Here is a 24,556-nt window from a genome sequence, read left to right on the forward strand (position 1 = left end):
TAAGTTATATATTTCATAAAACGTAATTCTTAGCCTGTGTTCTGAGGTCATAAAAATACTCTAACCTTATCAATCAAAGCTCCCCACAGCTGTTCCTACAGAAGATTTTTTATAGACGTGCTCCTTTAATGAGGTTTTCTGTTCATTCATTACATGGAAATGTTGCTATTTGACCTAACAGTGAACTCAGCATTAATGTAAATCAAGTCAGATGGAACAATAGCGTCCTGAACTTCCCTGTGTCGCTTTCATGTGCACAGAGGCTAGGGAAAATCCGGGGAGATTCTGGTGATGAGGCAGGGGCGGTCTCTGCAGAACCAGTAAGAGGAGACAGGAACCCAACTTCCACAGTTTTGTCTGCTTTTCTTCTAAAAGCTGCAGTAAAGGGAAATGCCACCTTAAAGGCTGTTCCCAGAATTAGAAATAATGTTCACCTTTTTCACCAGAACTTAGCCCACTGCTTAGAAATGTAATGGGCACTCCATAAATGTAAGTCCATAATCCACTGTCTCCAGTGTTGAAATAATCTCAAAATGTCTGCAAACAAAGGGGTTTTTAATAAATTCTCTGGCAGCAAAACCTAGATTCCACTTAGGGTATTGCATAATGCAAGTACGTGCACCACTTCAGTTTTCAAAAATTCAAAACCCGTCCCAGTTTCTAAACAGGTCTGGCTCAGTGGTTTCGGCTAATGGGCTGTGGCCATGTGTTTGCATGAATGTGAGTGTCTCTATGTCTCTCTGCCTGGCTCTGCTAAGCAATTTACATGTGGTAGGTGAGTGATTGTTTTTGAAAAAACTTGATAAGATTCTGTTAGTTCCTGTTACAAATGAAAAAAACTTAAGAGGTTGAATAACTTGACCCTGATCAAGGTAGTAGCAGAGTTGGGTTTCCAACCCGCACCCTAGGGCCTGCCTTCCTGTAGTGAAGAGTGAATAGGGACTGCTAAGGGACTCACACCGTACACAATCAGTAACTTCCTTTTAAAAGATACCTTGCCAATTATATAAATGCATCATAAACCATTATGCTAATCCATTTGGTTTTGCCCACCACGGGCTACTGCAAGAGTACAATAAAGGCATGTGGAACTATTTTGACAGTGAAAGCTTTAACAATAGTTGATGCTTATCTTGCTCCTATTGCGTACTTGCCAAGCCTGAGTATAATTGCTTTTCAGGAATTCCTAGAAGCACACCTCTGGGGTAGGCCATTTTTATCAGCTGCATTTGCAAATCTGAGCAACGAAGGTTAAATGAGTCCAAGGTAATCTCCAAGGTCGCCTGGAGGATTTGAGTTGAGGAAGCTGGTGCGGTATCACACTTCCCGGGCTTTGGTGCTCACTGAGTCTCTAAAATGCACCTCCCTGTTGTTTTCCTGAAGTACTTACCCAGGTGCCTTATGTGCCAGAGGGGGTTGATTGCGGAGTGTTTCCCGTGGAACACAATCAGCATCGGGGAGGTGGCCACCCCTCCTCCCAGGGAGCTGCTGTAGAGGTTTTCCCTAAGAAGAGGGATGGAAAAGCAACATTTGGCCTGGAGCCCACGGACTCCATAGAGTAGAATCTAGTCAAGTTAAAAGATGCAAAACAGTCTCTCTCCCTATTGAATGAGACTATAGTCTTCGTATGTTGCAAATTGTCACACCTACACAAAATTGTGAGCAGAACACCGTGAACTTCCACGTGCTTCACCTGGTTTCACCGCGTTAATATTTTGCCATTTTAATTCTCAGGCTTTTTAATGATACACATAGAAGATCAAATTCTGATCCTCCATTCTTCAGAGTAAATCTATTTACACATTTGAGGTTATGATGGCATTTAAAATACCCAGAATAAAAGCAGGAAAGGAAATGCAGTGATATGGCCATAGTGGTGGTGTTAGCAGCGTTAATCTTCTCTGTTCAAAACTTCAGTGATGAAAAATGATCCATGTAAGAAAATTCAACCCTAAGAAAGTTGACTTCCTAAAATAATCCTTAAGAACAAACCTATAAAGGAGATTTGTAAGATTTATATGATTTTCTCCTGTAAAAAGAAACAACTAAGATAAGTGATTTTCAGTGGGAAAGGCTCACTAGGGTCTGGAAGGAGATTTAAAGTCATCTCGTTAAACAATTTCCTAGAAAAAATGGATAATGGGATCCTGCAGGATCTTGCCTTCTCTGACATAGCGTTTGAGAATAAATTTTCATCTACTGCCCCGTTCTCTGAGAAAGTCTGACCTAAGATGCCTATAAAATATTCCTCACTCCTGAGCTACACATAGAAGATCAGTTGAATGATTCTGTTCCCCAGCACAGAAGCAGCGGTGGGTGGGTGGGTGGGGGGGTGGTCTGCACACACTCGACATTTTTTTGCATCCACTTCTCCAGTTGCCTGGTGATGCGCTGGTGCTTCCATTCCGTCATGTTGGCCACAATCACCCCGGGGTTGAAAGAGCACGTGCTGGGGCTTATGCCAAGGTCTTTAATGGTCTTCTTCCGGTAGTCCAGGTAGCCCATGTACGTGTTCTGCAGAGGAACAGGACAGGCATGCTTGTGACCAGCGAGTCTTTCGTTTCTGGAAAACGATCATTTTCTTGATCATTTGTGCGGTGTCTCTGGGGTTCCTCCTGTGTCCCTGGCCACTGCCTAGGGTCCTTGGCTGCTTTCCTCCTGTTTCCCCAACATCTGAAAGCCGAGTGCCCCAAGCCTCATTCCCATCACGTGTTCCTTTCTCCAGGCCCCAAACCCCATGCACGTAGACAGCCCTGACTCCCCTCTGGATTTCCCACTCCTGCTACAGCTGCCAACTCAGTGTTTCCTTCTGGATGCCTCATGGGGCAGCTCCACTTATATCCCAAAGGTTCCCAGTCCTATCCTAAACGTGCTCCCCTACAGCCTGCCCCATCTCAGGAGCCCCCCTGTCCTTCTAATCACTTAGACAAAAAAAAAAAAAACCTAGCCAACCAACCCAAGGTCATTAGGTCATCCTTGACTTCCCTTTCTCATTCACTTTTCATCCAAATCTGTCAGCAAATCCTGTTGGTCCCATATTCCAAAATATGTCCAGAAGCCAAGTATTTCCAGTCCTTTCTAGTCCGGGCCATAACTACCACTCATTGGGTTTCTGCAAGTTCTTTCTAACCTGGGTTTCTTGTTCTCCCACCTTTTTCAACGCCCCTCCATCTCTATGTTACCCATCTGCTGTAATGCCTCCCCCACTTTCAGAGTAAAAGCCAGAGTTCCTAAAGTGGCCAGCCCTGCCCTGTACCTCCAACTTCTACTACCCTCCTTCTTGACCCCTCTGCCACTGGACCACCTTGTTTAATCCACCAGACACACCCCTGCCTCAGGACCTTTGCACTTGCTGTTACCTCTTCATGGGATGCTTCCCCCCATTTAGGTGGATCCCTTCCTTCAGGTGTAGGCTCAGCCACGCCATCTCTATTTCAACTACAGCCCCACCTCCACCCTCATCCTTTGTGAAGTATTGAATTTTACTTGTCTTCCCACTAGAATGTGAGCTGCACAAAGCCAGGAATTTTAGTTTTGTTGACTGCATTATAGTACCTAAAACAGTGTCAGGCACATAGTAGGCACTTAACACATAGTCGAATGAATGCATGAGCACCAGGCAGGGCATCATTTCACCCACAAAGGCTGCTATAATCTACCTCAGTGGGATGCTCAAATAAAACATGGAAGCAATAGAAATACTGGAGCACTTTCCATGTGCCAAGCACTGTTCTAACACTATATATGCATCACCTCATTAATGGCATGCCATAATGCTGCATGGATTAACTAACTTAATTCTCACAATGACTCTCCCTCTGCTTGACAAGTGAAGGAGAAAACAGTTGGTTAAGTCACTCGCTCAAGGTCACAAAGTCATTAAGTGATGGAGCCCAGATCCGGACAAAGTTGGGTCTGGCCCCACACTCACGGCCTTAAAGTATGTCACATCTTCAGTATCACACATTTAAAAGTTACTCCCTGGAACCTTTTTTAAAGAAGAGCATTAGATTCTTAATAGCACCATGTATTTTACAGCCAGTCTTTTGGTTTCCGCATTACACATGGGTACACCTTTTCTCGTTTCCACCAGGGTAAGGAGCTATTTGCCTTTGAACGAAACCAAAGGTGGGGGGGAGGAAGCAATGGTCAACACTCTGAAAAGAGAACCAAAGAGAGAACAAGTCTTTTACAGAAAACACCGTCTCTGATAGAGAGGGTGGTTAAGAGCAACCTAGATAAGAACTACCATTTCCCGTGCACTTATTACATGCAGAACACGTGGCCCACACGTTACTTCATCACGGCTCCCAAAAGCCCAATGACACAGATACCACTGTCGCCATATTTCAGCGAGAAAAGGGTCCTGCAGGAGTTAAGTAACTTGCCCTGGAGTTGCTAGGGAGTGGAGCTGGGGTGTCATCTGAAGCTGGGGCCCTTGGGTTCTGCCTCCAGAAATCCAGGCTGGCTGGGTGCTAGAGGCACAGCTCACATTCACCTTGAGTTGCGGGAGGGGAAGGGGTGGGAGCGGCGGGGCAAAGGTGGGATCTCGGAGACAGTGTGCTCACCTGCAGCCCCACAAATTTGTTCGCATCCTGAAAGGAGGGCAAATCACAGTCATCTGAAAAAGCGGCTGCATGGCCCAGGGCCAAGGTGGTGTCATAGAGTTCTTGGATGTCACCTAAATTTAGAAGTGCCAGGAGTTAAGATAGTGCAGCATTTGTTTGATAGAGTCTTAGAGCTTAAACTAGTTCCTGATTTTGCTACTGGGGAGAAGTATGGGGTCCCCGATTTCCCTGTGGCTTGCCAATTTACTTCATTAGAATAGCTCAAGTCAATTTAGAAAGCCACTGGATAAGAAGCTCAGCTGGTCAAATGTCTTTATTTACGTTATGTAGGCGCCACACCACCACTTATCTTATTTGCATTTACACACCAAAACTTAGCTTAGTTTTAAGCATGTCATCCGTGAGACTTTCTCTCCGCATTTTAGGGTCAGAGAAAGGAGAGGCTACCAAGCTATTTATCTCAGACTTTGACAATGTGAGAGTGTCTCTCAAAAACCCAACTGGACTGTCCATGGAAGTGAACATCAACCCCTGTTTTCAAAACATTCCGGAACTTACAGCAACACTATAATCCCAACCTGAATCAGCAGTAAACACTGCTGGGCAGCTAGGGATTGGAAAACAAAGAAGAAAGACAGTCATTCTACTTATCATTTGCTCCTTTTCCGGGCAGTCTTGGCAGTCGGCTAGCATACCTTGTACAATTACATCATCGTCCAGATAGATGACTTTCTCATGTTGGTGGATAAGCAGAGGGAGATAAAACCGAACAAAGTTCAGCTGTTAAAACAACAAAAGAAGCAACGCTGGAGAAGAGGCATATGGCTCAGTGTCTTCCACGGGTGCTGGAGGATCGGCTTTGACTTCGGCCTTGGCTCAGCCCCAGGTTTGGAGCAGATAAAACAGGCTGCAAAGATGCCTCGCCCAAGCTTCTGGTGCCCGACTTCTCTGGGCCCTGGAGCTGAAACCAGCCCTGGCCCTAGATCCCATCTGCACCTGCTCAGATTGTCGCCGCTCTCATCTCAGTGAACTATTGCCGTGGCAGAAGCCACCAAGGCTTCCTCGTTACTCAGGCCACAAATTGCCTGTCTTCCTCTGAGCTCCATAATTTGACTGCTGTTAACTGAATCAGCCACACACACACACACACACACACACACACACACACACACACACAGGCATCATTCCCAATAACGAGCTCAGCCTCTTAGCAACTTGAGTCAGGAAAAAGTCAAGAAAGGCATTGGCTGAAGGTGAGAGTTTAATTAGCCACAACATGGCTTAATCCAGAGTCCCAGCTCAGCTCACACTCTAACAACAAGTATCTGGAATTGGGGAAAGATGATGTCATTAGACAGAGGGCTTAGAATTTAGTACATTTTCAAGGATGGATTTGAGTAATAATCATATGTAGAAGGTGGCTACATTTTTGGTAAATGTGCCATCGACACTCTTAATGCAGAAAAGAGTCGGTCCCTTTTTTAAGAACTCTTGTGATAAAATACCTTAAGATTCCAAAGCTAGGAAAAGAGCTGGTGTCTTCCAAAAACATTCTTAGTCGATACTGGGAAGTACATTATGCTACTGGTTTCCTTAGCGGCTGGGAAACTCCAAGCTAAACGTTATGTCCCGTCGGGGCGCACACAGCAGCCTGTGGGGTTGGGAATGTTTTCCCCCTGGCCTCACTACTGGGGCCCTACACACATAAACACTTCCTGCATTTTCTTATGCTTCATTTCTTCTTTCACAACTCCATTATGCTTATGTAAACCATCTTACATCCTTTCTGGAGCAGGTGGCTTATAAATCACAAGTAAGCAGAGTTTGGTGGAAATCTAACAGGTGCGAAGCTTCCAGTCTGCATCCCAGAGGCCAGAACTCCACACTGAACAAGGGACCATGCCCAGCACTCACAGTGGGTCCTACTCACAGGCTGGAGCAACTCGGGCCTCGATGAATCTGGTCTGATCTTCCCTTTGAGGACCATGGGATTGAACTCCACGACTCTAAAGTTTATTTCTCTCAGTTTCGAATGCTCGATCCATTTTCTAAAGAGATGACAAAAAAAACCCTCTAGTACACATTTCTCATCTTTCCTCTATTTGCTTATTGCTTTAGCCTGTTGCCTCTTTAGAAAATTAAAAATAAAATGTGTGTAACCTTAGTAGCATTTAGTCTACAAATCCAGATTTTCCCCCCATATGGTCTAGTTTCACTCTTTCCTTTTTTTTCATTATTCACATGACTTTTTCTGCAAAGGAAATGACACAAAACAGTAGTAACCAAGTATCTCCCCAGATCTACATAATCTCCCCAGGAAACGGGAAGCACATAAAATCTTCTCCCATCCTTATAAAGCAGCATCTTTGCCACGTGCTAACAACTCAGTAATGTTATGAGGCAGGACATTCTCAACCTCACGTGGTGACTGAAGTCACTGTAACCCTGCTATTTTGACTCCCAGGACGATTTGAGGTAACCTGTGTCTCTTTGTCTCTCTCCCAGTCTTCCTCCTGCCTACTCATTCCCTGTCTTCTCCCCTTCCATTTTCTCGGTCTTATGGAACTCCTGTCTTTTAAGCTAATTCCTAAATTTCCTGGAAGAAATAATCTTAAAATAAAGTTTTCAAAACTTAAGCCATACATGTAGCATTGGTTGTTGATTGAAAATTGACCCCCCCCAAATTAAATCTTTCCAATAAAATTTGGGTCTGCAAAATTTGAACCATAAAAATTAGCCATTTAGCTCTGACCCTGGGGCTTGTTGGGCATCGTCATGCAAAGTGAGAGATCTCCAGTTCGACTCCCAGTCAGGACACACGTCCGAGTCGTAGGTTTGGTTCCCAGTCAGGGTGTGTACGAGAGGCCACTGATGGATGTCTCTCTCTCCCATCGATGCTTCTCTCCCTCTCTTTCTCCCTCCCTTCCCCTCTCTCTAAAAATAAAGAGAAAATCTTTTTAAAAAATCAGCTGTTTACACAAAGTTATCTGTCAATTCTATCTCAGTAAAGCTGAGGGTGGGAAGCAGTCATGCCAGTAAGAAAAAGCCAGGCCATTTTGGAAAAACTGGCAAGAGCCTCAGACATGCATATCCAAACAGCCAAGAAATGTGTGGAGAAAGTGCTTGACCTCATGAGAAATAAAGGAACCTCAAATGAAAACCACAGTGACATCCCGCTGGGCTCGCATCAGAATGGCAATGTCAAAAAGACTGACCAAACCATGTGGCCACATGGCGGTTGTCACATGAGTGTGTTGCTTACACCCTGGTGACGATTCCCTGACCTGTACAAAGGCTTTATACCATTTTCTATATTTGTGTCGTACTTCAATGAAAGTGGTTTTAAAAACATCCTAAACTAAGGGGTGGTGAACTGGGAATCATTCCCTGCTCAAACGTCACATAGTCCCAAGGCTCGTGGCTTCTGCTCGAGTACAAACCCTCACTCAGTACATACGGCATATGCTGTCCTTGTGGTTAGGTTATCTGGTTCTCATACCCGCAGATAACGAAGGGGAAGGCTAAGTGAGCAATCTGCAGCAATAAGCAAAAAGGAGCCAGAAAAACTAGAAACCGTGTGCAAGCCCACAAAACCCATGGCAGCCAAGGGGCGTTCAGATTAGGAGCAAATGCCTTCATATCTCAGCACATATCTCCTAATGGTGCTGTTACCCCAAAACATAACTATGGAAGTCACACGTAAATACGTTCTCCTTACAACGGATGGAAATAACACTTGAAAAACCTTGAACTCCCCTTCATCACTGCTTTTCCCAAATCTTCCACCCTCCCCAGAGATTGTCACTGTTAAGGTGGAGATCTTTCCCAGCTTTTTCTCTTAACAGAAACACATATGATATATGTACATGTACACATGTGGTCTGGGGGGTTGCTCTTTACTGCTATAGATTGAATGTTTATGCCCCCCTAGATTCATATGTTGAAACCTAATCCCCAAACGCGATGGTATTTAGATGTGGAGCCTTTAGGAGGTGATTATTCGGTTCCCCAGGATGCAGCCCTCAAATATGGGATTAGTCTCCTTATAAAAGAGACTCCAGTGAACCCCCTTCCCCTTTTCATCATGTGAGGACACAGCAGGAAGGCACCTGTCTGCAAACCAGAAAGTGGGCCCTCACCAGACACGGAGTCTGCTGGAGCCTAGACCTTGGGCTTCCCAGCCTCCAGAACTGTGAGAAATAAAATTCTACTATTTATAAGCCACCCAGTCTGTGGCCTTCTGACGTAGCAGCTGGAATCGAGTAAGACATTTGTAAAGTGGGTCGAACCACGTGAGGTGCACTGCCACTCACACTTCCCACTTCACAGTCTGCCATGGGGGGCTTCTACATCAGTGGACACAGACTGTCTTCTTTATTATTTTTATTTTTTAAGATTTTATTTATTTGCTTTTAGAGAAAAGGGAAAGGAGGGAGAAAGTGAGGGAGAGAAACATCCATGTGTGAGACATACGTCAGTCAGTTGCCTCTCATGTGCCCCCAACTGGCAACCTGGCCTGCAACCCAGGCATGTGCCCTGACTGGGAATCTGACCTTTTGGTTCACGGGCCAGTGATCAATCCACTGAGCCACACCAGCCAGGGCATCTTCTTTTATTTTTAATAGCTGGAGCATATTCCATAGCTCATTTAAATATTCTCCCACTGATGGACATTGAAGCACTTAGCCATTCAGCATTTTCCATACTGCTGAAATGGGCGTTGTTGTACATACATTTTAGTGTTATGTCCTGGAATTTCCGTAGCACAGATTCCTGAGCAGTGGAAATGGTATGGTGGGTCAAACTATACATGCATATAACATGGTAATCGATATTGCTACGTTGCTCTCTCAAAATGCTTTACCAATTTGCAATGCATGAGCATGGTCATTTTTCTGCACTAGATACTGTTGTTCTGTATAATTTTCATTATCCTGATGAGTGCAAAGGTACCTGTCATGGTTGTCTTAATTTGAATTTTCCTATTGGTAACATGCAACATCTTTTCATATTTGTTGACTGTATTTTTTTCTTCTGTGAATTCATATTCTACACTCATTTTTTATTACCTGCTTGCATGCTTAAAAATTATTTGTATGAATGCTTTATCTATTTTGGACAGTAACCATTTGTCTATAATACATGCTGAAAATATTTTGTCTAATTTATTATGTGATTAATTTCACTCTTTGTAGTGGTTTTTTTAATCATTTAAAGTTTTTCATTGTTATGCAATCAAATCTGTCAGTTTTTCCATATGATTTTTGAGCTTAGAGAGTCACTCTTCATACTAAAATTATACAATTACTCCATGTTTATATAATACATTTAAAATTTGGTTTTCTGTCTACTTCTTCTCGATCTAATTCCAATTGTTTTAGTATTGTGAGTGATATGAAAGATATCACTCTGAAGTTCAAAAATTATTGCTAGTGATGATTCTGAGCCATATTAAAAAGATTATATTATGGTAATATTCTTTTAGGTTAGGAAAGCAGAGAAAGGAGAAACCGTTTTGGAGAGAAAGACTCATATAAGCTTAAGGATTGGGGTTCCTTAATTCATTGGACAATTCAGTTCTGCAGAATGATGTATTCCCCTACCAGATTAGTGAGGCTCTGGTGAAAATTCCTTAGCGAGGTAACACATTTATCAGGTCACCAAGTAAACCTCAGGTCGTCCCCTTCTAAATTCAAATGATATTTCTCAAACAAAAAAAAAGAAGGGAACCCATTTAAGAAAAGACCAGGAAGATCAAAAGAAAGTAGAAAACTCCCAGGTGTCCAGTACACAACTGACCGTATTCGAGACAGAGTGTTGCGGAGCCCAACTACATAGAACAGAATGTTGGCATCTGTGTTGCTGTAGATGCTGTTGATGGCGGCCATTGCGGCACCCATTCTCCCTGCTGCTGCACAGATCACAACAGGGATCTCACCCTCCAGTCCCTCGGGAGTCTCGGAGTCATCATCTGGAAACATCAAAATCAGTGTCTTGGAACATGAAGGAATTTCAGAGTCAGTTACACTCGCCTTCTACACTTCCAGGGGAAGAGAGCATAGTACGGAAGAGGCTGCCGATGGTTTTCCAACATCCAGTCACTCCTTCTTCCCTTAGACACAGAATGCTGGAATTTCAGCTAGCACAGCCAAGCACCAAGAATATTTTTTTTCCAGACTCCCTTGCAGTTTTATGTGGTCAAGTTCTAACCAATGCAATGCTAGTGCAAGTAATATGTGCAACTACCGGGTTTGCGTTTGTAATGAGTTTGCTCACCCTCCCCTTCTCCTACCCCCTTCCCCTTGGCTGGCATGTGGCTAGGACAGCAGCTACCTTGGACCATGGGATGGAAGCTACCTGTGGAGGACACCAAAACTGTAAGGCAGAAGGGATCCTGTAAAGCAGAATCTTGTTCTAGTCAGAGGTGTCCAGTCTTTGGCATCTCTGGGCCACACTGGAAGGAGAAGAGTTGTCTTGGGCCACATATGAAATACACAAACACTAATGAAAACTGATGAGCAAAAAAAAAGATTTTAAGCAAATTTACAGTTCTGTGTTGGGCCGCATGTGGCCCACGGGCCACGAGTTGGACACCCCTCTAGATGACGGTGGAACTGACACGTGAGACTTTCTCTTGAGAGAGAAAATAAACTTCTATTTTCCTCGAGTCAGTATTTTTTTGGAACTCTCTTACAGAAGCCAATTGGATAGCCTAACACATACCTACAGTTGAAAAATATGTGAAGAGCTGAAAAGTCTCATTCGACTCAACAGTTCCTCAACTCCCGGACTTCTCCCTGAATTGGAATATTTTACCTGGCCTACGCTGCTATAGAATAGATTGCTTGTGATCTTCCTTCCCTTATCTATTCTCTAGTCGAGTGTCTCAAAAGTTGACAGGAAGAGAAAGGACGTAAGTGAAAAGCATGACTAATATACAGGATCAATCAGTGATTATTCTTTTCAGCCTTAACTATCATACCAAATACTGATAACACATCCATGTATTATTTTAAAACAAAAATGAAATCATACTTTTCATCAACTTCTGTAACTTTCTTTTTCCACTCAGCATACCATGGATATCTTTCCATGTCAACATGACGTTCTTCTGAATGGTATTCCATAATACTGATTTCATTTTAATTCTCAATGGGGAAAAATTATGATTTGGGGTCCATCCATGTCTGAACACTGTATCAGTATACAAGTACAGCTGATCAGTCAGGATGTGCATTTCCTCAAAGTTGTTCTAACAATTGTTATAAAAGGTATTCACTTCACTCCATGGAGAAAGGAGTTTTTGCAGTGGGATCAGCTGATTGAGTGAGCTGTTTTGTGGACAGCGAGTGAAATGTGAGGAATGAAGAGCTCAAAGTTCACAGGGCATTTGACCTTGTATGACTTCCATTCTCTCTCTCTCTCTCGAAATAGTTTTAGTGAGGCATAATTTAGATACTGAGTTGTCTCTAACCTCCAAAATTCCTACGTTGAAGCCCAGACTTGTGACAGTACTTGGATGTAGGACCTTTAAAGAGGTAATTATAGCCGGGGTCGGGGGCACCCAATCCAATATGACTGGTGTCCTCATAAGAAGAAAGATACCAAGAACTCATGCACAGAGAAACGGTCACGTGAGGACACATCAAGAAGGCAGCCATCTGCAAGCCAAGCAGAGAGGCCTCAAGACAGACCAATCCTGCTGGCACCTTGATCTTGGACTTCTGGCCTCCTGAATTGTGAGAAAATAAATATTCATTGTCTAAGTCACCTAATCTGTGGTACTTTGTTACGGCAACTTTGCCAAACCAATACAGATTTCCTTGTATTTACTTATTATAAGTGCACAGTTCAGTGATTTTTTTGTAAATGTGTCCAGTTGTGCAGCCATTACCACAATCCAGTTTTAGAAGATTTCCTTTGCCTCCGAACGCTCCCTTGAGCCAGTCTGCGGTCAACTCACTCCGCTCCCAGCCCCTGGCAACCGCTGCTCTGCTTTCTGTCTCCACGGATTTGCCTTCTCTAGAAAGTCTGTGTAACTGGAATCATACGACACGTGGTATTTCGGGCCTGCCTTCTTTCATTCAGCACAATGTTTGTGAGGTTTGTCCGTGTTGCAGCGTGCATCGCTAGCTTGTTCCTTTTTACTGTCGAAGAGCATCCGCTGTGTGGACTTCCTGCATCTTGTTCATTTCTGCCTGAGCTGCCGTGCACGTGGATTGGCTCGGTTTGGGGCTCCTAGGAATGAGGCCCTATCAACATTTGCCTACATGTCTGTGTAGACATTGCTTTCTTTCACGACGTTCCTGATGTTTATGTAAACAAAATTATACATATTCTTCATGGCCTTTTACATAGTTTTACATTAAGAAAAAAAACCCAGCTTTGTGAGAGCAGGAACAGGGTTTTGTTCACTGTTGTGTATCCAACACCTAAGTATCCGGCTTTAAAAAAATGTTGAATGAATGTGAGTAAAGCACCAAAATAGAAACTGTACTTGTCTTTGGTTGATATAGCTACAGTTAATATTTTTCTCTTCTGTAATTTCCTTAATTGAGTGTATTTTTGCTCGACTAACATAAAAAGTAAATGAGCTAAGAATATAATGAACATACTACCAGTGCTTCTTAATTTGTGTGTGAACTGACTCTGTGTGTTTGTGGTTGTGATTGTGGCCCGCTCACACAATCCACCCTAGAGAAGGGAGGCTGGGCTGCTCAGTGCGGCTGGAAGAGGTGATAGGGTCGGGGCAGGATGTTTTTTTTAGTTGACAGTTATGAGGCTATTATGTGATCATGGGAATGAACCAGAAAGGAGAAGAGAGAGGGGGCGACTTTCACAAGTGAGACCGTTAAGACTCCAAAGGGATGGATGTGGAGCCGGCCACTCAACGTGTGGTCCAAGCACCAACAGTGTTGGCATCGCCTGGGAGGTTGTTGGAAATGCAGATTCTCAGGCCCTGCCCTCTGTCTACTGACTGATTCAAAACCACTCCAGGAGGGACCCAAGCCCTCCACGTGACCCTTATATGTGCTAAATGTTAAGGAACAGTAGTATTCTAGGACACAGCCAAAAAGCCGGCCTTGGGTGGGTAATCTTTAAGCAGGTCCTGGGGAGCTGACCAAATTAGTGTTTGTCTCTGAGCCCAGCTATTGAAAGGACTCAAAGAATCATATTTAAAATGAGTTTCTAGGTCTCCCGTCTTGATGGATTACCTCTTTATTTTAAAAAATATATTTTTAAATTGTGGTAAAACACACTTAATGTAAAATTTACCATCTTATCCATTTTTAAGTGCACAGCTCTGTGGTATTACATACATTTACATTGTTTTCCTACCGTCTCCACCATCCATCCCCATAACTCTTTACATCTTGTAAAGTGACACTCTACCCATTAAACAGTAACTCCCGTTTCCCCCCCACCCCGCCTCCACCCCTGACAACCAGCTGATACTTTGTGCCTCTGTGACTGGGATGGTCTAAGTACCTCAGTAAGAGCAATCACACACTATTCGTCTTCTTGGGACTGGCTTACTTCATTCGTACCTGCTTCAGGTATTGGCATACCTGCTTCGTTCTTGAGCACTGTCCCCTTGTGAACTTTCTTATACAGAATCCCACAGAGGGTCACAATCAGAAGGAACAGCAGCACCTGATTAACTGAAATCAAAAAAAGAAACACATTCAGATTTACCGATCAGGCTGAAGTTGAGAAGAGCCGAGTAAGCAGTTGCCTGACAGACACAGGAGTGGTAACCTGGGCCCTTTCTTTAAGCGGAGAGCACGTGCAGTGAGGCGTTAGCCTGCGATACTCTGGATACTCAAGGGCACACCCATGCAATTTAAGGAGGATCCAGGGATAAACCCAGGTGGCTACCACCTTAATGTCTGGTGCTGCCTTTTCCATGCACGAACTTTGCGTCAATTAAAAACTAGCACTTCTATAGCATTTGTGATGAGTCAGTACTTATTCTAAGTATGTGTCCTCGGCCATTAGAACCCAGCTGTTTCTCGGTTAATTCAACCACTGGTCAAGGATGACATCTGTAAAATTCTCACCCTGGGTATGAGGCTGGAAGACCCCCTACAGGGCTTCTAGTTCTAAGCCTCCAGGATGGTGACCCGTGCCTGCCCCTGGGGTCTACTGAGACGTGGAGTGATGCAGAACAGTGTTGTCAGAAGAATGAAGCACATACCACTGGTCGTACCAGGGATGATTCAGGAGGTTTGTGTTCATAGCAGGAGGTAACATTAAATCACAGCATGAGAAGTCAGCCCCGATTTCGTATGCAGGCAGGCCACAAAAGCTACCCAGCACTGCATAGCACTGTTCTCATCATACACAATTGTACAATTGCCTTCTTTTTATGGGAGGAGGTAACTTATTCCATTTACAGTAAGGATATAAACTTTGTATTATAAAGTATATGTATGCTTTTTTTAAATGAGTCAATTAAAAAAACAGTCATGTCAAGGACAGAAGGAAAAGCATTGATTAAAAAACTGAGAAGCTGGTACATTGGCATATGTGGTGTGCAAATGCCTGCATTTGGGAAAACGTTGGCCAAAGGGGAAGGGCTGGGATTTGAAGTCAAATGTGAATTTCTACTACTCCCTAGATGTGTGGCCTTGCACAGGTTACTTAACCTCTCTGAGCCTCAGTTTGCTCATCTGCTAACTGGGATTGTAATAATCATCATTACCTCGCAGGGGAATTTGGAGAGTTGACAAAGGCAATGTAAGCCCAATAAAGATTTTTTAATTGCTGTGTATTATTATTTTTGTGCCACGATATATTTACTTTTATTGGCCTCATCCTAATCTATCTTTTGGCCCCTAGGTTTTTGTCTTCACATTTGTATGATCTGCAGAAGGAAGGAGTTGGACAGCACCCAAGGGTGCCTTCCAGAGTTACATGCTGAGGCTCCTTGATCCCACGTTGCCGACATCCAGCTCCTCCCCGCCTCTGCACTGTCAGATTCAGCCAGAGACAGCCGGATGCTACTCAGTTTAAAACAAAACTGGAGAGGAGCAGAGGATGAGGGGCAGAATTCTACAGTTTATCCACACATCTAATGAACATTCGCCCGTCACAGCCCGTCCGGGGGAAGTGGCCCAATGTCACTACCACCTGACCCTTTCAACCATGGCTGTTGCTGCTGATGTAAGGTTGACAGATAGGATACTTTCTTTTTAGTGTAAGTATGTCCCATGCAATATTTGGGATATACTTATACTAAAAATTATTCGTAGTTTATCTGAAATTCAAGTCTAACTAGATAACTTGTCTTTTCATCTGCTACACAGGGCAACTCAACCCTGAGGATAATAGTACACAACTAGGTTATAATGTTTTTCCCTGATTCACAAACTATTGGATCTAAAATCGGGGGCAAATCTGGGTTTTGATGGGGTTTGGGATTATATAATTTGAGGTTACTCTTTAAGAATGATAATACAAAATTACCAATGCTAAAGTAGATGGGAACATAACTATTTATTTAGATAAAAAATAAATAACATTTGCAAGTTTTATAGACATATATGACCCCTCTCGTGATAAGTTCACCTTTGACTGAAATACTTAACAAGTTTCCAAGGGGCATGGCGATGCCAAGAACTGCCTCTGGGAGCATGGTCCATGATAATGAAAGCAGATTTCAGAAGAAAAAGCAAAGGCCAAGACCCGGCATCACGACAGCCCTCCAAAGTATCTTTTAATCACAATTTTCAAGAGTGGTGATCTTACTTTTTCGTAACAAAGCCATGTGTGTTCATGTGGGTAAAGACTGTGACCTGTGGATTAAAGAATAACATTTTGTTTAAAATAGAATCAACACAAAAGTCATTACACGATCCTTAGGGCTTATGTCTTTGACTGTCTGATATGTGACAAAGTGTACAATCAGTATTTACTGTTCTGAACCAAGAGTTTTGGAAACTAAATATTTCTTGAAGGAGCAGCTCACCTCTTCAAATTGATTTTTCTGGCTGTACAAACCGTACAAAGGGCCCCCCAAAAGGTAATCTTTTGTCTTCAGAGTTGTTTTTTTTTTACCTTGTGCAAAAAAGGGCATTAGCAGGTCAGAGGACACTCGCTAACTGGAAGAAATGTCACACAGGAAGGTCTCCTGGGGTAAAATACCAACCCTACGCCTTTGTCTCTGCCATCACGATTTCATTCCTTTGATAAGGAAGCTTTCACATCTTCAGGAACCCCTTGCGGATACAAAAGCATCCCTGAGAGGGGCGCATCTACGTTCAATTCAGTCATTCACTCATTCAGTGTTGATTGAGATACTAACAAAAGGCCAGCACCGTGCCACGTACTGGGGATGCACCAATGAACAAATCAATCCTCGTTCCTCTGATCATAGAGCTTTCAACCCAATGGGGAAAACAAAGGCTAAGATATAATCCACAAAATAACTGGAGTATGGCAAGTGCTATGTAAAAAACCACAGACATGATGGGATAAAGATCAGCAGAGCGGGGGAGTGCATTGGGAAGAGAAATCAGGAAAAGCCTCATTGAGGAGTTTGATCAGAAGAGCGAGCAGGAGCCAGTTAAGTGGAAAGAGTGCAGAAGGGCATCCCAGGCAAGGGGAATAGCAAGTGCAAAGGCCCTGTGGTTGAAAGAGCTCTGAGTATTCTAAGTACTGGCAGAAGGTCCGTGTGGCTAGAACACAGTAGAATAAGGGCCAGAAGGGGCTAGAGACAAACTGTGGAGGCTGTAAAGGAGTTTGGATCAACAGAGGTAGGGAGTGCATCCAGAAGAGAAATCAGGAAAAGACTGATTTGATCAGAAGGAAGGCGTCTTCAAAGGAAGGCTAGAGAGATGCCAAAGACAGATTAGGGATAAGTTTTGCATTGCTGCACATGTCAGAAGTAATTAAAGTAATTCGCAACTTCATAGAGACCAGTGTTCAAAAGCCCTTCTGTCTCTATATCGAAGATTGCAGAAAATAAAGAAGGAGACGGGACACAAAGCGAAAGGAGGCTTTTCACTTGATACTCTGACAGGTCCTATGTCGAACTTATTTAATAGCCAGTATGGCTCTCGGCACTGATCCATCAAGACGAGCACGACGGTCTCCTGCTGGTGTATTTGGGCTAAGAAACAGCAGCTTTGGAACCTACAGACTGTGAGCCATGTGAATGTGTTACACGGTCACATAAATAACTAGCTAGTTAAACACAGGAGATCCTACACACACACACACACACACACACACACACTGTGTTTTATGTTCTGACGAGCCATGAGAGTCGCTGTCACATCATCAGTCGCTCTCAGGTTGCACCACACCAACTTCTCACTCTTTACACAGAGCCCTTGGCTTTGCATGAGGCCAGTGCAGGGTGAATTCCAAGAGGCCCATCAACTGAAGAGAGTCCAGGAACAACTGTTAACAGAGGAGGCCAGCTGCTCCTTCAGCAAATACAGGATTGGCCTTAGGACTGTTTTTTCTGCCAAGATATTTGATACATGCTGACAAGGTAACTTCTTTGTGGTCTTCCAAATTTCCAGAAATGTCCTATTGTGAACTTCCATAATTAGAAAGTGTGTTTCACCTAGGGAAACACAAAAGGTGCCGTACAATAACTATTCAGCATACCCGTTTCTTTTTTCTTTTAACAACAACAAAAAAAACAGGCTTTCTTCCTGTGACACATGTAATTTATTAAAGAGATATTATCGGGTCAGCTTCCAAATTTGACTTGTTCATTTTTAAACGTTCAAATATTTACATACAGTAGAATTCACTCACGGCGGTTGTACTGTCCTATGAACTTTACCACATGCATAAATTCCTGTAAACAATCACAACGAGTGAGATAGGAAACAATCCCAACACTCCCAAAGAGTTTCCTTGGGCCACCTTTTTGCAGGCAGACACTAGCCCCTGGGCTGACCTGTTCTCTGCGCCTTTCGGCTTTGCAGTTTCCGGACATCATACAAATGGAATCATATAGTACGTGATGTTTTGAGACCCTCTTCTTTCACTTGGTATGATGCTCTTGGGATTTAGCTTTGCTTTAGAGTGCATCAATACATTTTTTCTTTTTTATTGCTGAATAGTATTCCATTGTATAGATGTACCTCAATTTATTTGCACATTTACCTATTGAAGAACATCTGAGCTATTTCCAGTGTTTTCTTTTTTTTAAATTAATTAATTTATTTATCTTTAGAGGGGAAGGAGAGAGGGAGAGAAACATCTATGTATGGTTGCCTTTTGTGCATCCCCTGCTGGTAGTTAGCCTGCAAGGAACCGGCCTGCAACCCAGGCATGTACCCTGACTGGGAATCGAACCGCGATTGTCTGGTTCGCAGGCCCGCGCTCAATCCACTGAGCTAAGCCAGCCAGGGCAACAGTGTTTTCTTAATATGAGTAAATCTTCGGCGGACACTCGTTTACAGGTTTTTGTGTGACTTTAGGTTTTCACTTCTCCACAGTAAATATCTAGAAGTAAGTGGCGGGGCATTTGGTAGGTGTGTGTTTGACTTTGCAAGGAACTGCCAGTCTGTTTGCTTGAGTGGCTGTGTCATTCAGCAGCCAACCAGCAGTGTAAAAAAAAGAACTCCATTGACTCTGCGTTCTTGGTATTAGCAGTATTTTCTATTTTACCTGTTCTCATTGATCTATTTCACTGGTTTCGATTTGCACTTACCTAATCAATATTGATGTTAAGTATATTTTAATGTATTTATTTGCCATCTGTATGTGGTTATAATGGTTAATCTCGTACATCTATCTGACTGAGCCAAAGGGTGCCCAAATATTTAGTCAAACATTATCCTGGGTCTTTTTGTAGGGTATTTTTGGGGGGATGAGATTACCATTAAAGTGGAGGGGTACGCCCTCTCTGATATGGGTGGGCCCCATCCAACCAGCTGAAATTCTGAATACCACAAAGAGACTGCCCTTCCCCTGAGTAACGGTAAATTTTCCATCTTGATTGTCTTCCAATTGGGACATTGTCTTTTTCCTGCCTTCAGATTCAAATGAATGTGTGTGCCCCTCCTTGGTCTCTAGCCTGGCAGCCATCAGACTGGATCTCCACCACGGCTTTGCCTGGTCCTCAGGCCTTCAGACTCGAGCCAGAACTACACCATCACCCTCTCAAGCCTCCAGCCTGCCCGCTCACCCTGCAGACCTTGGGTCTCGTTCTTCTCCATAACCACACGAGCCAATTCCTGCTAATAACTCTCTTGTCCATACATGTACATCCCAGGGATTCTGTTCCTCTGAAGAACCCTGACAACATGGTGGTGAAGTGTTTGTTTAAATTTGTTGCCCATTTTTTGAGTCACTGTCTTATTTTTGAGTTTTGAGAATTCTTGACGTATTCTGTATACAAGTTCTTTTTTGGATATGTGATTTACAGATACTGCCCCCTAGCACATGACTTGTCTTTTCAGTCTTTAAGATGAATTGTTTAGAGAAGTTTTAATTTCTATGACATCAAATTCATCAAATTTTTTCTTTATGAGTCATGCATTTGGTATCATATATAAGAATTTTGGACTAACTCAAGGTCATGATGAGTTTCTTCTATATTTTCTTCTGAGAGTTTTGTGGTTTCATATTTTACATTTATATTTCAAGTCAAGTTTCATATATGACATAAGGTATGGGTTAAGTTTTGTTTTTTAGTGCAGGAATATCTAATTGTTCCAGGGCCACATATTACAAAGACTATCTTTTCCACTGAATTGACTTTTTTCTTTAATATTTCATTCCAATTTCAGGGCATCCAGAAGAAGACTTGAGATCTGTCAAGGAGCTTGAATCTAGAGGATAAAATGTGTCCCAAAGAAGGGAAAGAGGGCCCTGGCTGGTGTAGCTCAGTGGATTGAGCATGGGCCTGTGAAACAGAGGGTTGCTGGTTCAATTCCCAGTCAGGGCACATGCCTGGGCTGTAGGCCAAGTCCCCAGTAGGGGACATAGGAGAGGCAACCGCACATCAATGTTTCTCTCCCACTCTTTCTCTTTCCCCTCCCCTCTCTCTAAAAAAATTAATAAATAAAATATTCTTTAAAAAAAGAAGGGAAAGAGGGACCAACACAGGCTTTAGATTCTCTACTATACTTTCTACCAAAAGGATTTTAGATCTGAATAGCCATCGGCAGCTAAAAGTGAGTTATATTATCAAATAAAGATTTGCTACATGTGATCAAAGTGGCACCAGGCTTAAGGAGTCAAAAAAAGGGCTGACTCATCCATCTTGAAAAAGTTTCAACCAAATATTTCCCCAAATTCAAATACTATCTTTTCAAAATATTCTGGAGTATTTTATTTATGCTCTGAAATCCAGAGAGTTAACAAATTGTTCTCAAAACAGAGCTGTTACAACTCTACTGCCTGGTGTCCCAGTTCCCAGTTTACTTATACACTAATTATAACCTCACATATTCATTAGAAGAAGCAGCGGGTATCAAGAGAAGCATGGGATAGCTGGGCAATTTTGAGGGGAAAAATGAAGTTAACCATTAGAAAAGAATTTTAGATTATGAAATTCATTTTAGTTTATAAATGTAAAATTAAATTGTATCACATTTATATGTTCATTTCACTTCTTTGTGGCATTTCGCCAAGCACCCCAGGAGCTGGAAACTGACTTTTTTTATGTTGGAACAAAAGTTAATTTTCTGTAAACAACAATTTGTCTTGCAAGCTCAAAGTTTATTCCAAATTAAGTTGATTCTTCTTAATTGTGGTCCTTCAAAGGAACTTCTGAACTTGACACTTGACTGGAGGCAGCAGTCAGCAAACAGGGAATAATACCCTTTAAAAATCAGCAGTGTGACAGAGACAGCCTGCGGGCCGGCAATCAAGACAGGCGGATGTCACAGCACCAGTTTCTTCACAACCCAGTGTCGTGAGAACCTGTTGGAAGCGATCTAGGGGAAACTCTTCAACAGGGATTTGATTCAAGTCTCTCACTCACTGTAAACAACCAGCTACAAAGTCCCTTTTATTTCCTGGGAGACTGGATACCCAGAGCTTGAGGTTGCGGTGACCCTTGTCCTCGTCCCCTCTTGCACCTGGGAAAGAATCGAGCCCAAGGAGCAAGCACTTCGCTTAGGATTCTTCTGAGATTGGTTTCAGGCACTTTTTATCCATTTATAATTTTAAATGATACGCATTCAGCTAATTTTTTGAGACAATATAAGCCTAGAACGTTCTTTGGCACAGGACGCCCATCTCCCCTCACCCCCCACACACACACACACTCCATGAAAGAAGGCCATCCAGTCTCAGGGGAGAAATGAAGAGGGAAAACCAGAGGGATCCCAGCTCTGAGTCCCCGACGCCAGTTCCTCCTTGGGTGTCCCAGTTAGCCGAGCCAATACATTCCCCCTTTTCCTTAAACTGCTTTGAAATGGGGTTCGGTGTCTTGCAAACAAGAACCCTCACTCCCTGTGGCCAGAATGGTGTGCCCACACACATCAGGAGAAGCTGGCAGTGGCCAGATAATAATAACGCGGGAGCTACCACCATTTATACTGACCATTTAGGCACATTATCTCCTTTAATTCTTACCACACACCTTTCAGGTGGATATATTACTATTTCCATGTTTCAAAGGAGGAAATTGTGGCTCAGAGAGGTTCAGTAACTTGCACAAAATCACACAGCTAGTAAAGGGCAGAGCAGGGATTTGAAATTAAGGGCTCTCTGACTTCCAAGCCTGTGTCCTGTACCCACAGGCACTGGCGCTCATAAAGGATCATTTTGGCTGCCCCAGGAAGCAGGTCAGCTGAGCTCCGGGTAACAGATGTCACTGTCTGTTCATAAAATTCTGCGGCTCACAAGGCAAGTTTGGTCTGCTCACCCTGAGTGCTCGGTTACTCTAACTACTGAGATCATGTTAGAATCCGAGAAATAATTGGTAAGTGTTGACACATCTGAGAAGGCGGGCCCATCTCTCCCAGGTCCAGCCTGGTGCCAACTCCAAAATCTCTTTAAGATAAAACAACAGGCTTCAGAAAGCCGATAATAGCACAGTTAATGGCCAGGTGGGGTGGTGGTGAGTCAAGGCAGGAAATTCCTGAAGCAGGAAACCTAAGCCACTTCTAGAACACAAGGCAGAGTGAAGTCCTTGAGGAGCATGGGCTTTAAAAAAGAAAGCCTGGTGCATTTAATTTAAAAATTAATGAAGTTGTATAAAGATTCGGCATGCCCAGCTGGCTTTCTTCTCTCCTCCTTCAGAATTTCATCTCACCTAGGACAGTAGCGCTTTCTGCTTAAGCTGCCATAAATTGGTGTCTCTGGTACTGGCAGACAAAAGCATTTCCACACATTAAGTAGGTGTTCCAGGAATGTTTGCAGCTCCTAGGTCCTGTCAACTCGGTAGAAGGATTATAATTATAGGAGGCAGAAAACTTATGCAGGAAGTCAAGGACAAGAGCTGGAGAGAACGGCCATGGGACATCTTAAGAATGCATCGAGGCCCTGGCTGGTGTGGCTCAGTTGGTTGGGCACTGTCCTGCAGACTGGAAGGTCACAAGTTTGATCCCTGGTCAGGGTACATGCCTCGGTTGCCAGTTCAGGTCCCCGGATGAGTCTCGAACAAAAGGCAACTGATTGATGTTTTTTTTTTTCACATCAATGTTCACGTCAATGTTTCTTTCTCTCTCTTCCTCTCTCCCTCTCCCTCCCTTTCCCTCTCTCTAAAATCAATAAGCATGTGCTCAGGTGAGGATAAAAAAATAAGAATGCATAGAATAAGAGGCAGAGAACTGGGGCCAGAGAAACAGGAACGTCTGGGGCAGGGCCCGAGAGAGGATCTTCTGGGTCAACATGGTTCCTGCACTGGAGGAAATGCACTCTAGGACTCATCCCTGGGCGGGGAGAGGCCTGGGTGCGTGGGAGGTGCGGACCCCCTGCCCGCTCTCTCCTCCTTTACACATTTCCTGTACAAGGTCTGCAGGACTCCACACCAAGGCTTCCCTGCCACTCTCAGAGTAAAAGCCAAAGTCCCTACGCTGTCCTACACAATCTCCCATGATCACCCTGGCCTCCTTGCCAGACCTCCTCCTGCCTCAGAGCCTTGACACTTGCTGCTCCTTCCACCTGAAACGCTGGAGCGCCACCCCCAGACGTCCACATCGTCCCCATCGCTCGCTCCTTCACCCCCCTCAGACTCCTAGTCAAAAGCCCCTGATCCCAACAATGCATATGCTACTGCTTCCCAGCAATTACCACCATCCAACACACTCCCTGTTTTATTACTGGGTATTGTCTGCCCTCCCAATGATAGACTATGGGCTCCCTGAAGGCAGGGACTTTTGCCGGTTTTGTGCATCCTCCAACACCCAGCATAAGTGCCTGGCAATACATATATATCCCCTCAAAAACATTACCAGACTGAAGGGGTGCACACAGGACTCTCTCTTCTAGGATGTTGCACAAGCACCCCGAGCCTCCTGCGTTCAGCGCAGCTCCCCCAGACAGTCCTCCTCCGGTGTTTTCTGAGCCCGCTCTGCAATGCCTCCCTCCCAACCCCTCACTCGGCCACCACTGACTCCTACACTTCCAGCTCCTCAGTCTTCCCTAAACCCCCGTCCCACCTCCCCTCACTCACTGCTGCCTCGCGTCTCTCATTCCTGGCTCTGCGACAACTCCCCACCTGGCCTCCCCACCCCTAGAATTCCGCCCGCTTTCCTTCCTCAATCTCCTCAATCTGTCAGTAACAGAACGGTGACAACAGTGACTACGTGTGTTGTTTGATAATTATATTAAATTAATTCGAAACATATAGCAGTTCATGTACCCTTAATTTTTTTACTGGATTTTCCTTTTCTTCTTATCACTTGAAACACTTCAAGTCTACCCAAAAGCTGAGAGACTGAATTCGCATGCGCCTTGCACCAGGTTCATCAATTGCTAACATGTTGCTGGATTTGCTTTATTTCCTTCCCCCTCCCCCCCAAGCCGTACCTAGGAATCATGACATCATGGCACTTCACCTCCTA

General features: G+C 43.8%; 1 protein-coding gene across 1 annotated transcript in view; it reads right to left on the reverse strand.

The window, feature by feature from the left end:
* Positions 1-24,556, reverse strand: part of GLT8D2 (glycosyltransferase 8 domain containing 2) — a 32,557-nt gene that overhangs the window by 2,636 nt on the left and 5,365 nt on the right. The window contains exons 2-9 of the mRNA XM_037067821.1: positions 16,320-16,366; positions 14,138-14,230; positions 10,368-10,539; positions 6,499-6,616; positions 5,264-5,348; positions 4,569-4,681; positions 2,348-2,514; positions 1,391-1,503 (exon numbers count right to left, since the gene is read on the reverse strand). Coding sequence (XP_036923716.1) covers positions 1,391-1,503; positions 2,348-2,514; positions 4,569-4,681; positions 5,264-5,348; positions 6,499-6,616; positions 10,368-10,539; positions 14,138-14,230; positions 16,320-16,338 — 880 coding nt within the window. The 5' untranslated portion in view covers positions 16,339-16,366. The remainder of the gene's footprint in view (positions 1-1,390; positions 1,504-2,347; positions 2,515-4,568; positions 4,682-5,263; positions 5,349-6,498; positions 6,617-10,367; positions 10,540-14,137; positions 14,231-16,319; positions 16,367-24,556) is intronic.

Source organism: Sturnira hondurensis, unplaced genomic scaffold (genome assembly GCF_014824575.4).
Source record: "Sturnira hondurensis isolate 20B ecotype Veracruz unplaced genomic scaffold, ASM1482457v3 Scaffold0017436, whole genome shotgun sequence".
Classification (NCBI taxonomy): Eukaryota; Metazoa; Chordata; class Mammalia; order Chiroptera; family Phyllostomidae; genus Sturnira; species Sturnira hondurensis.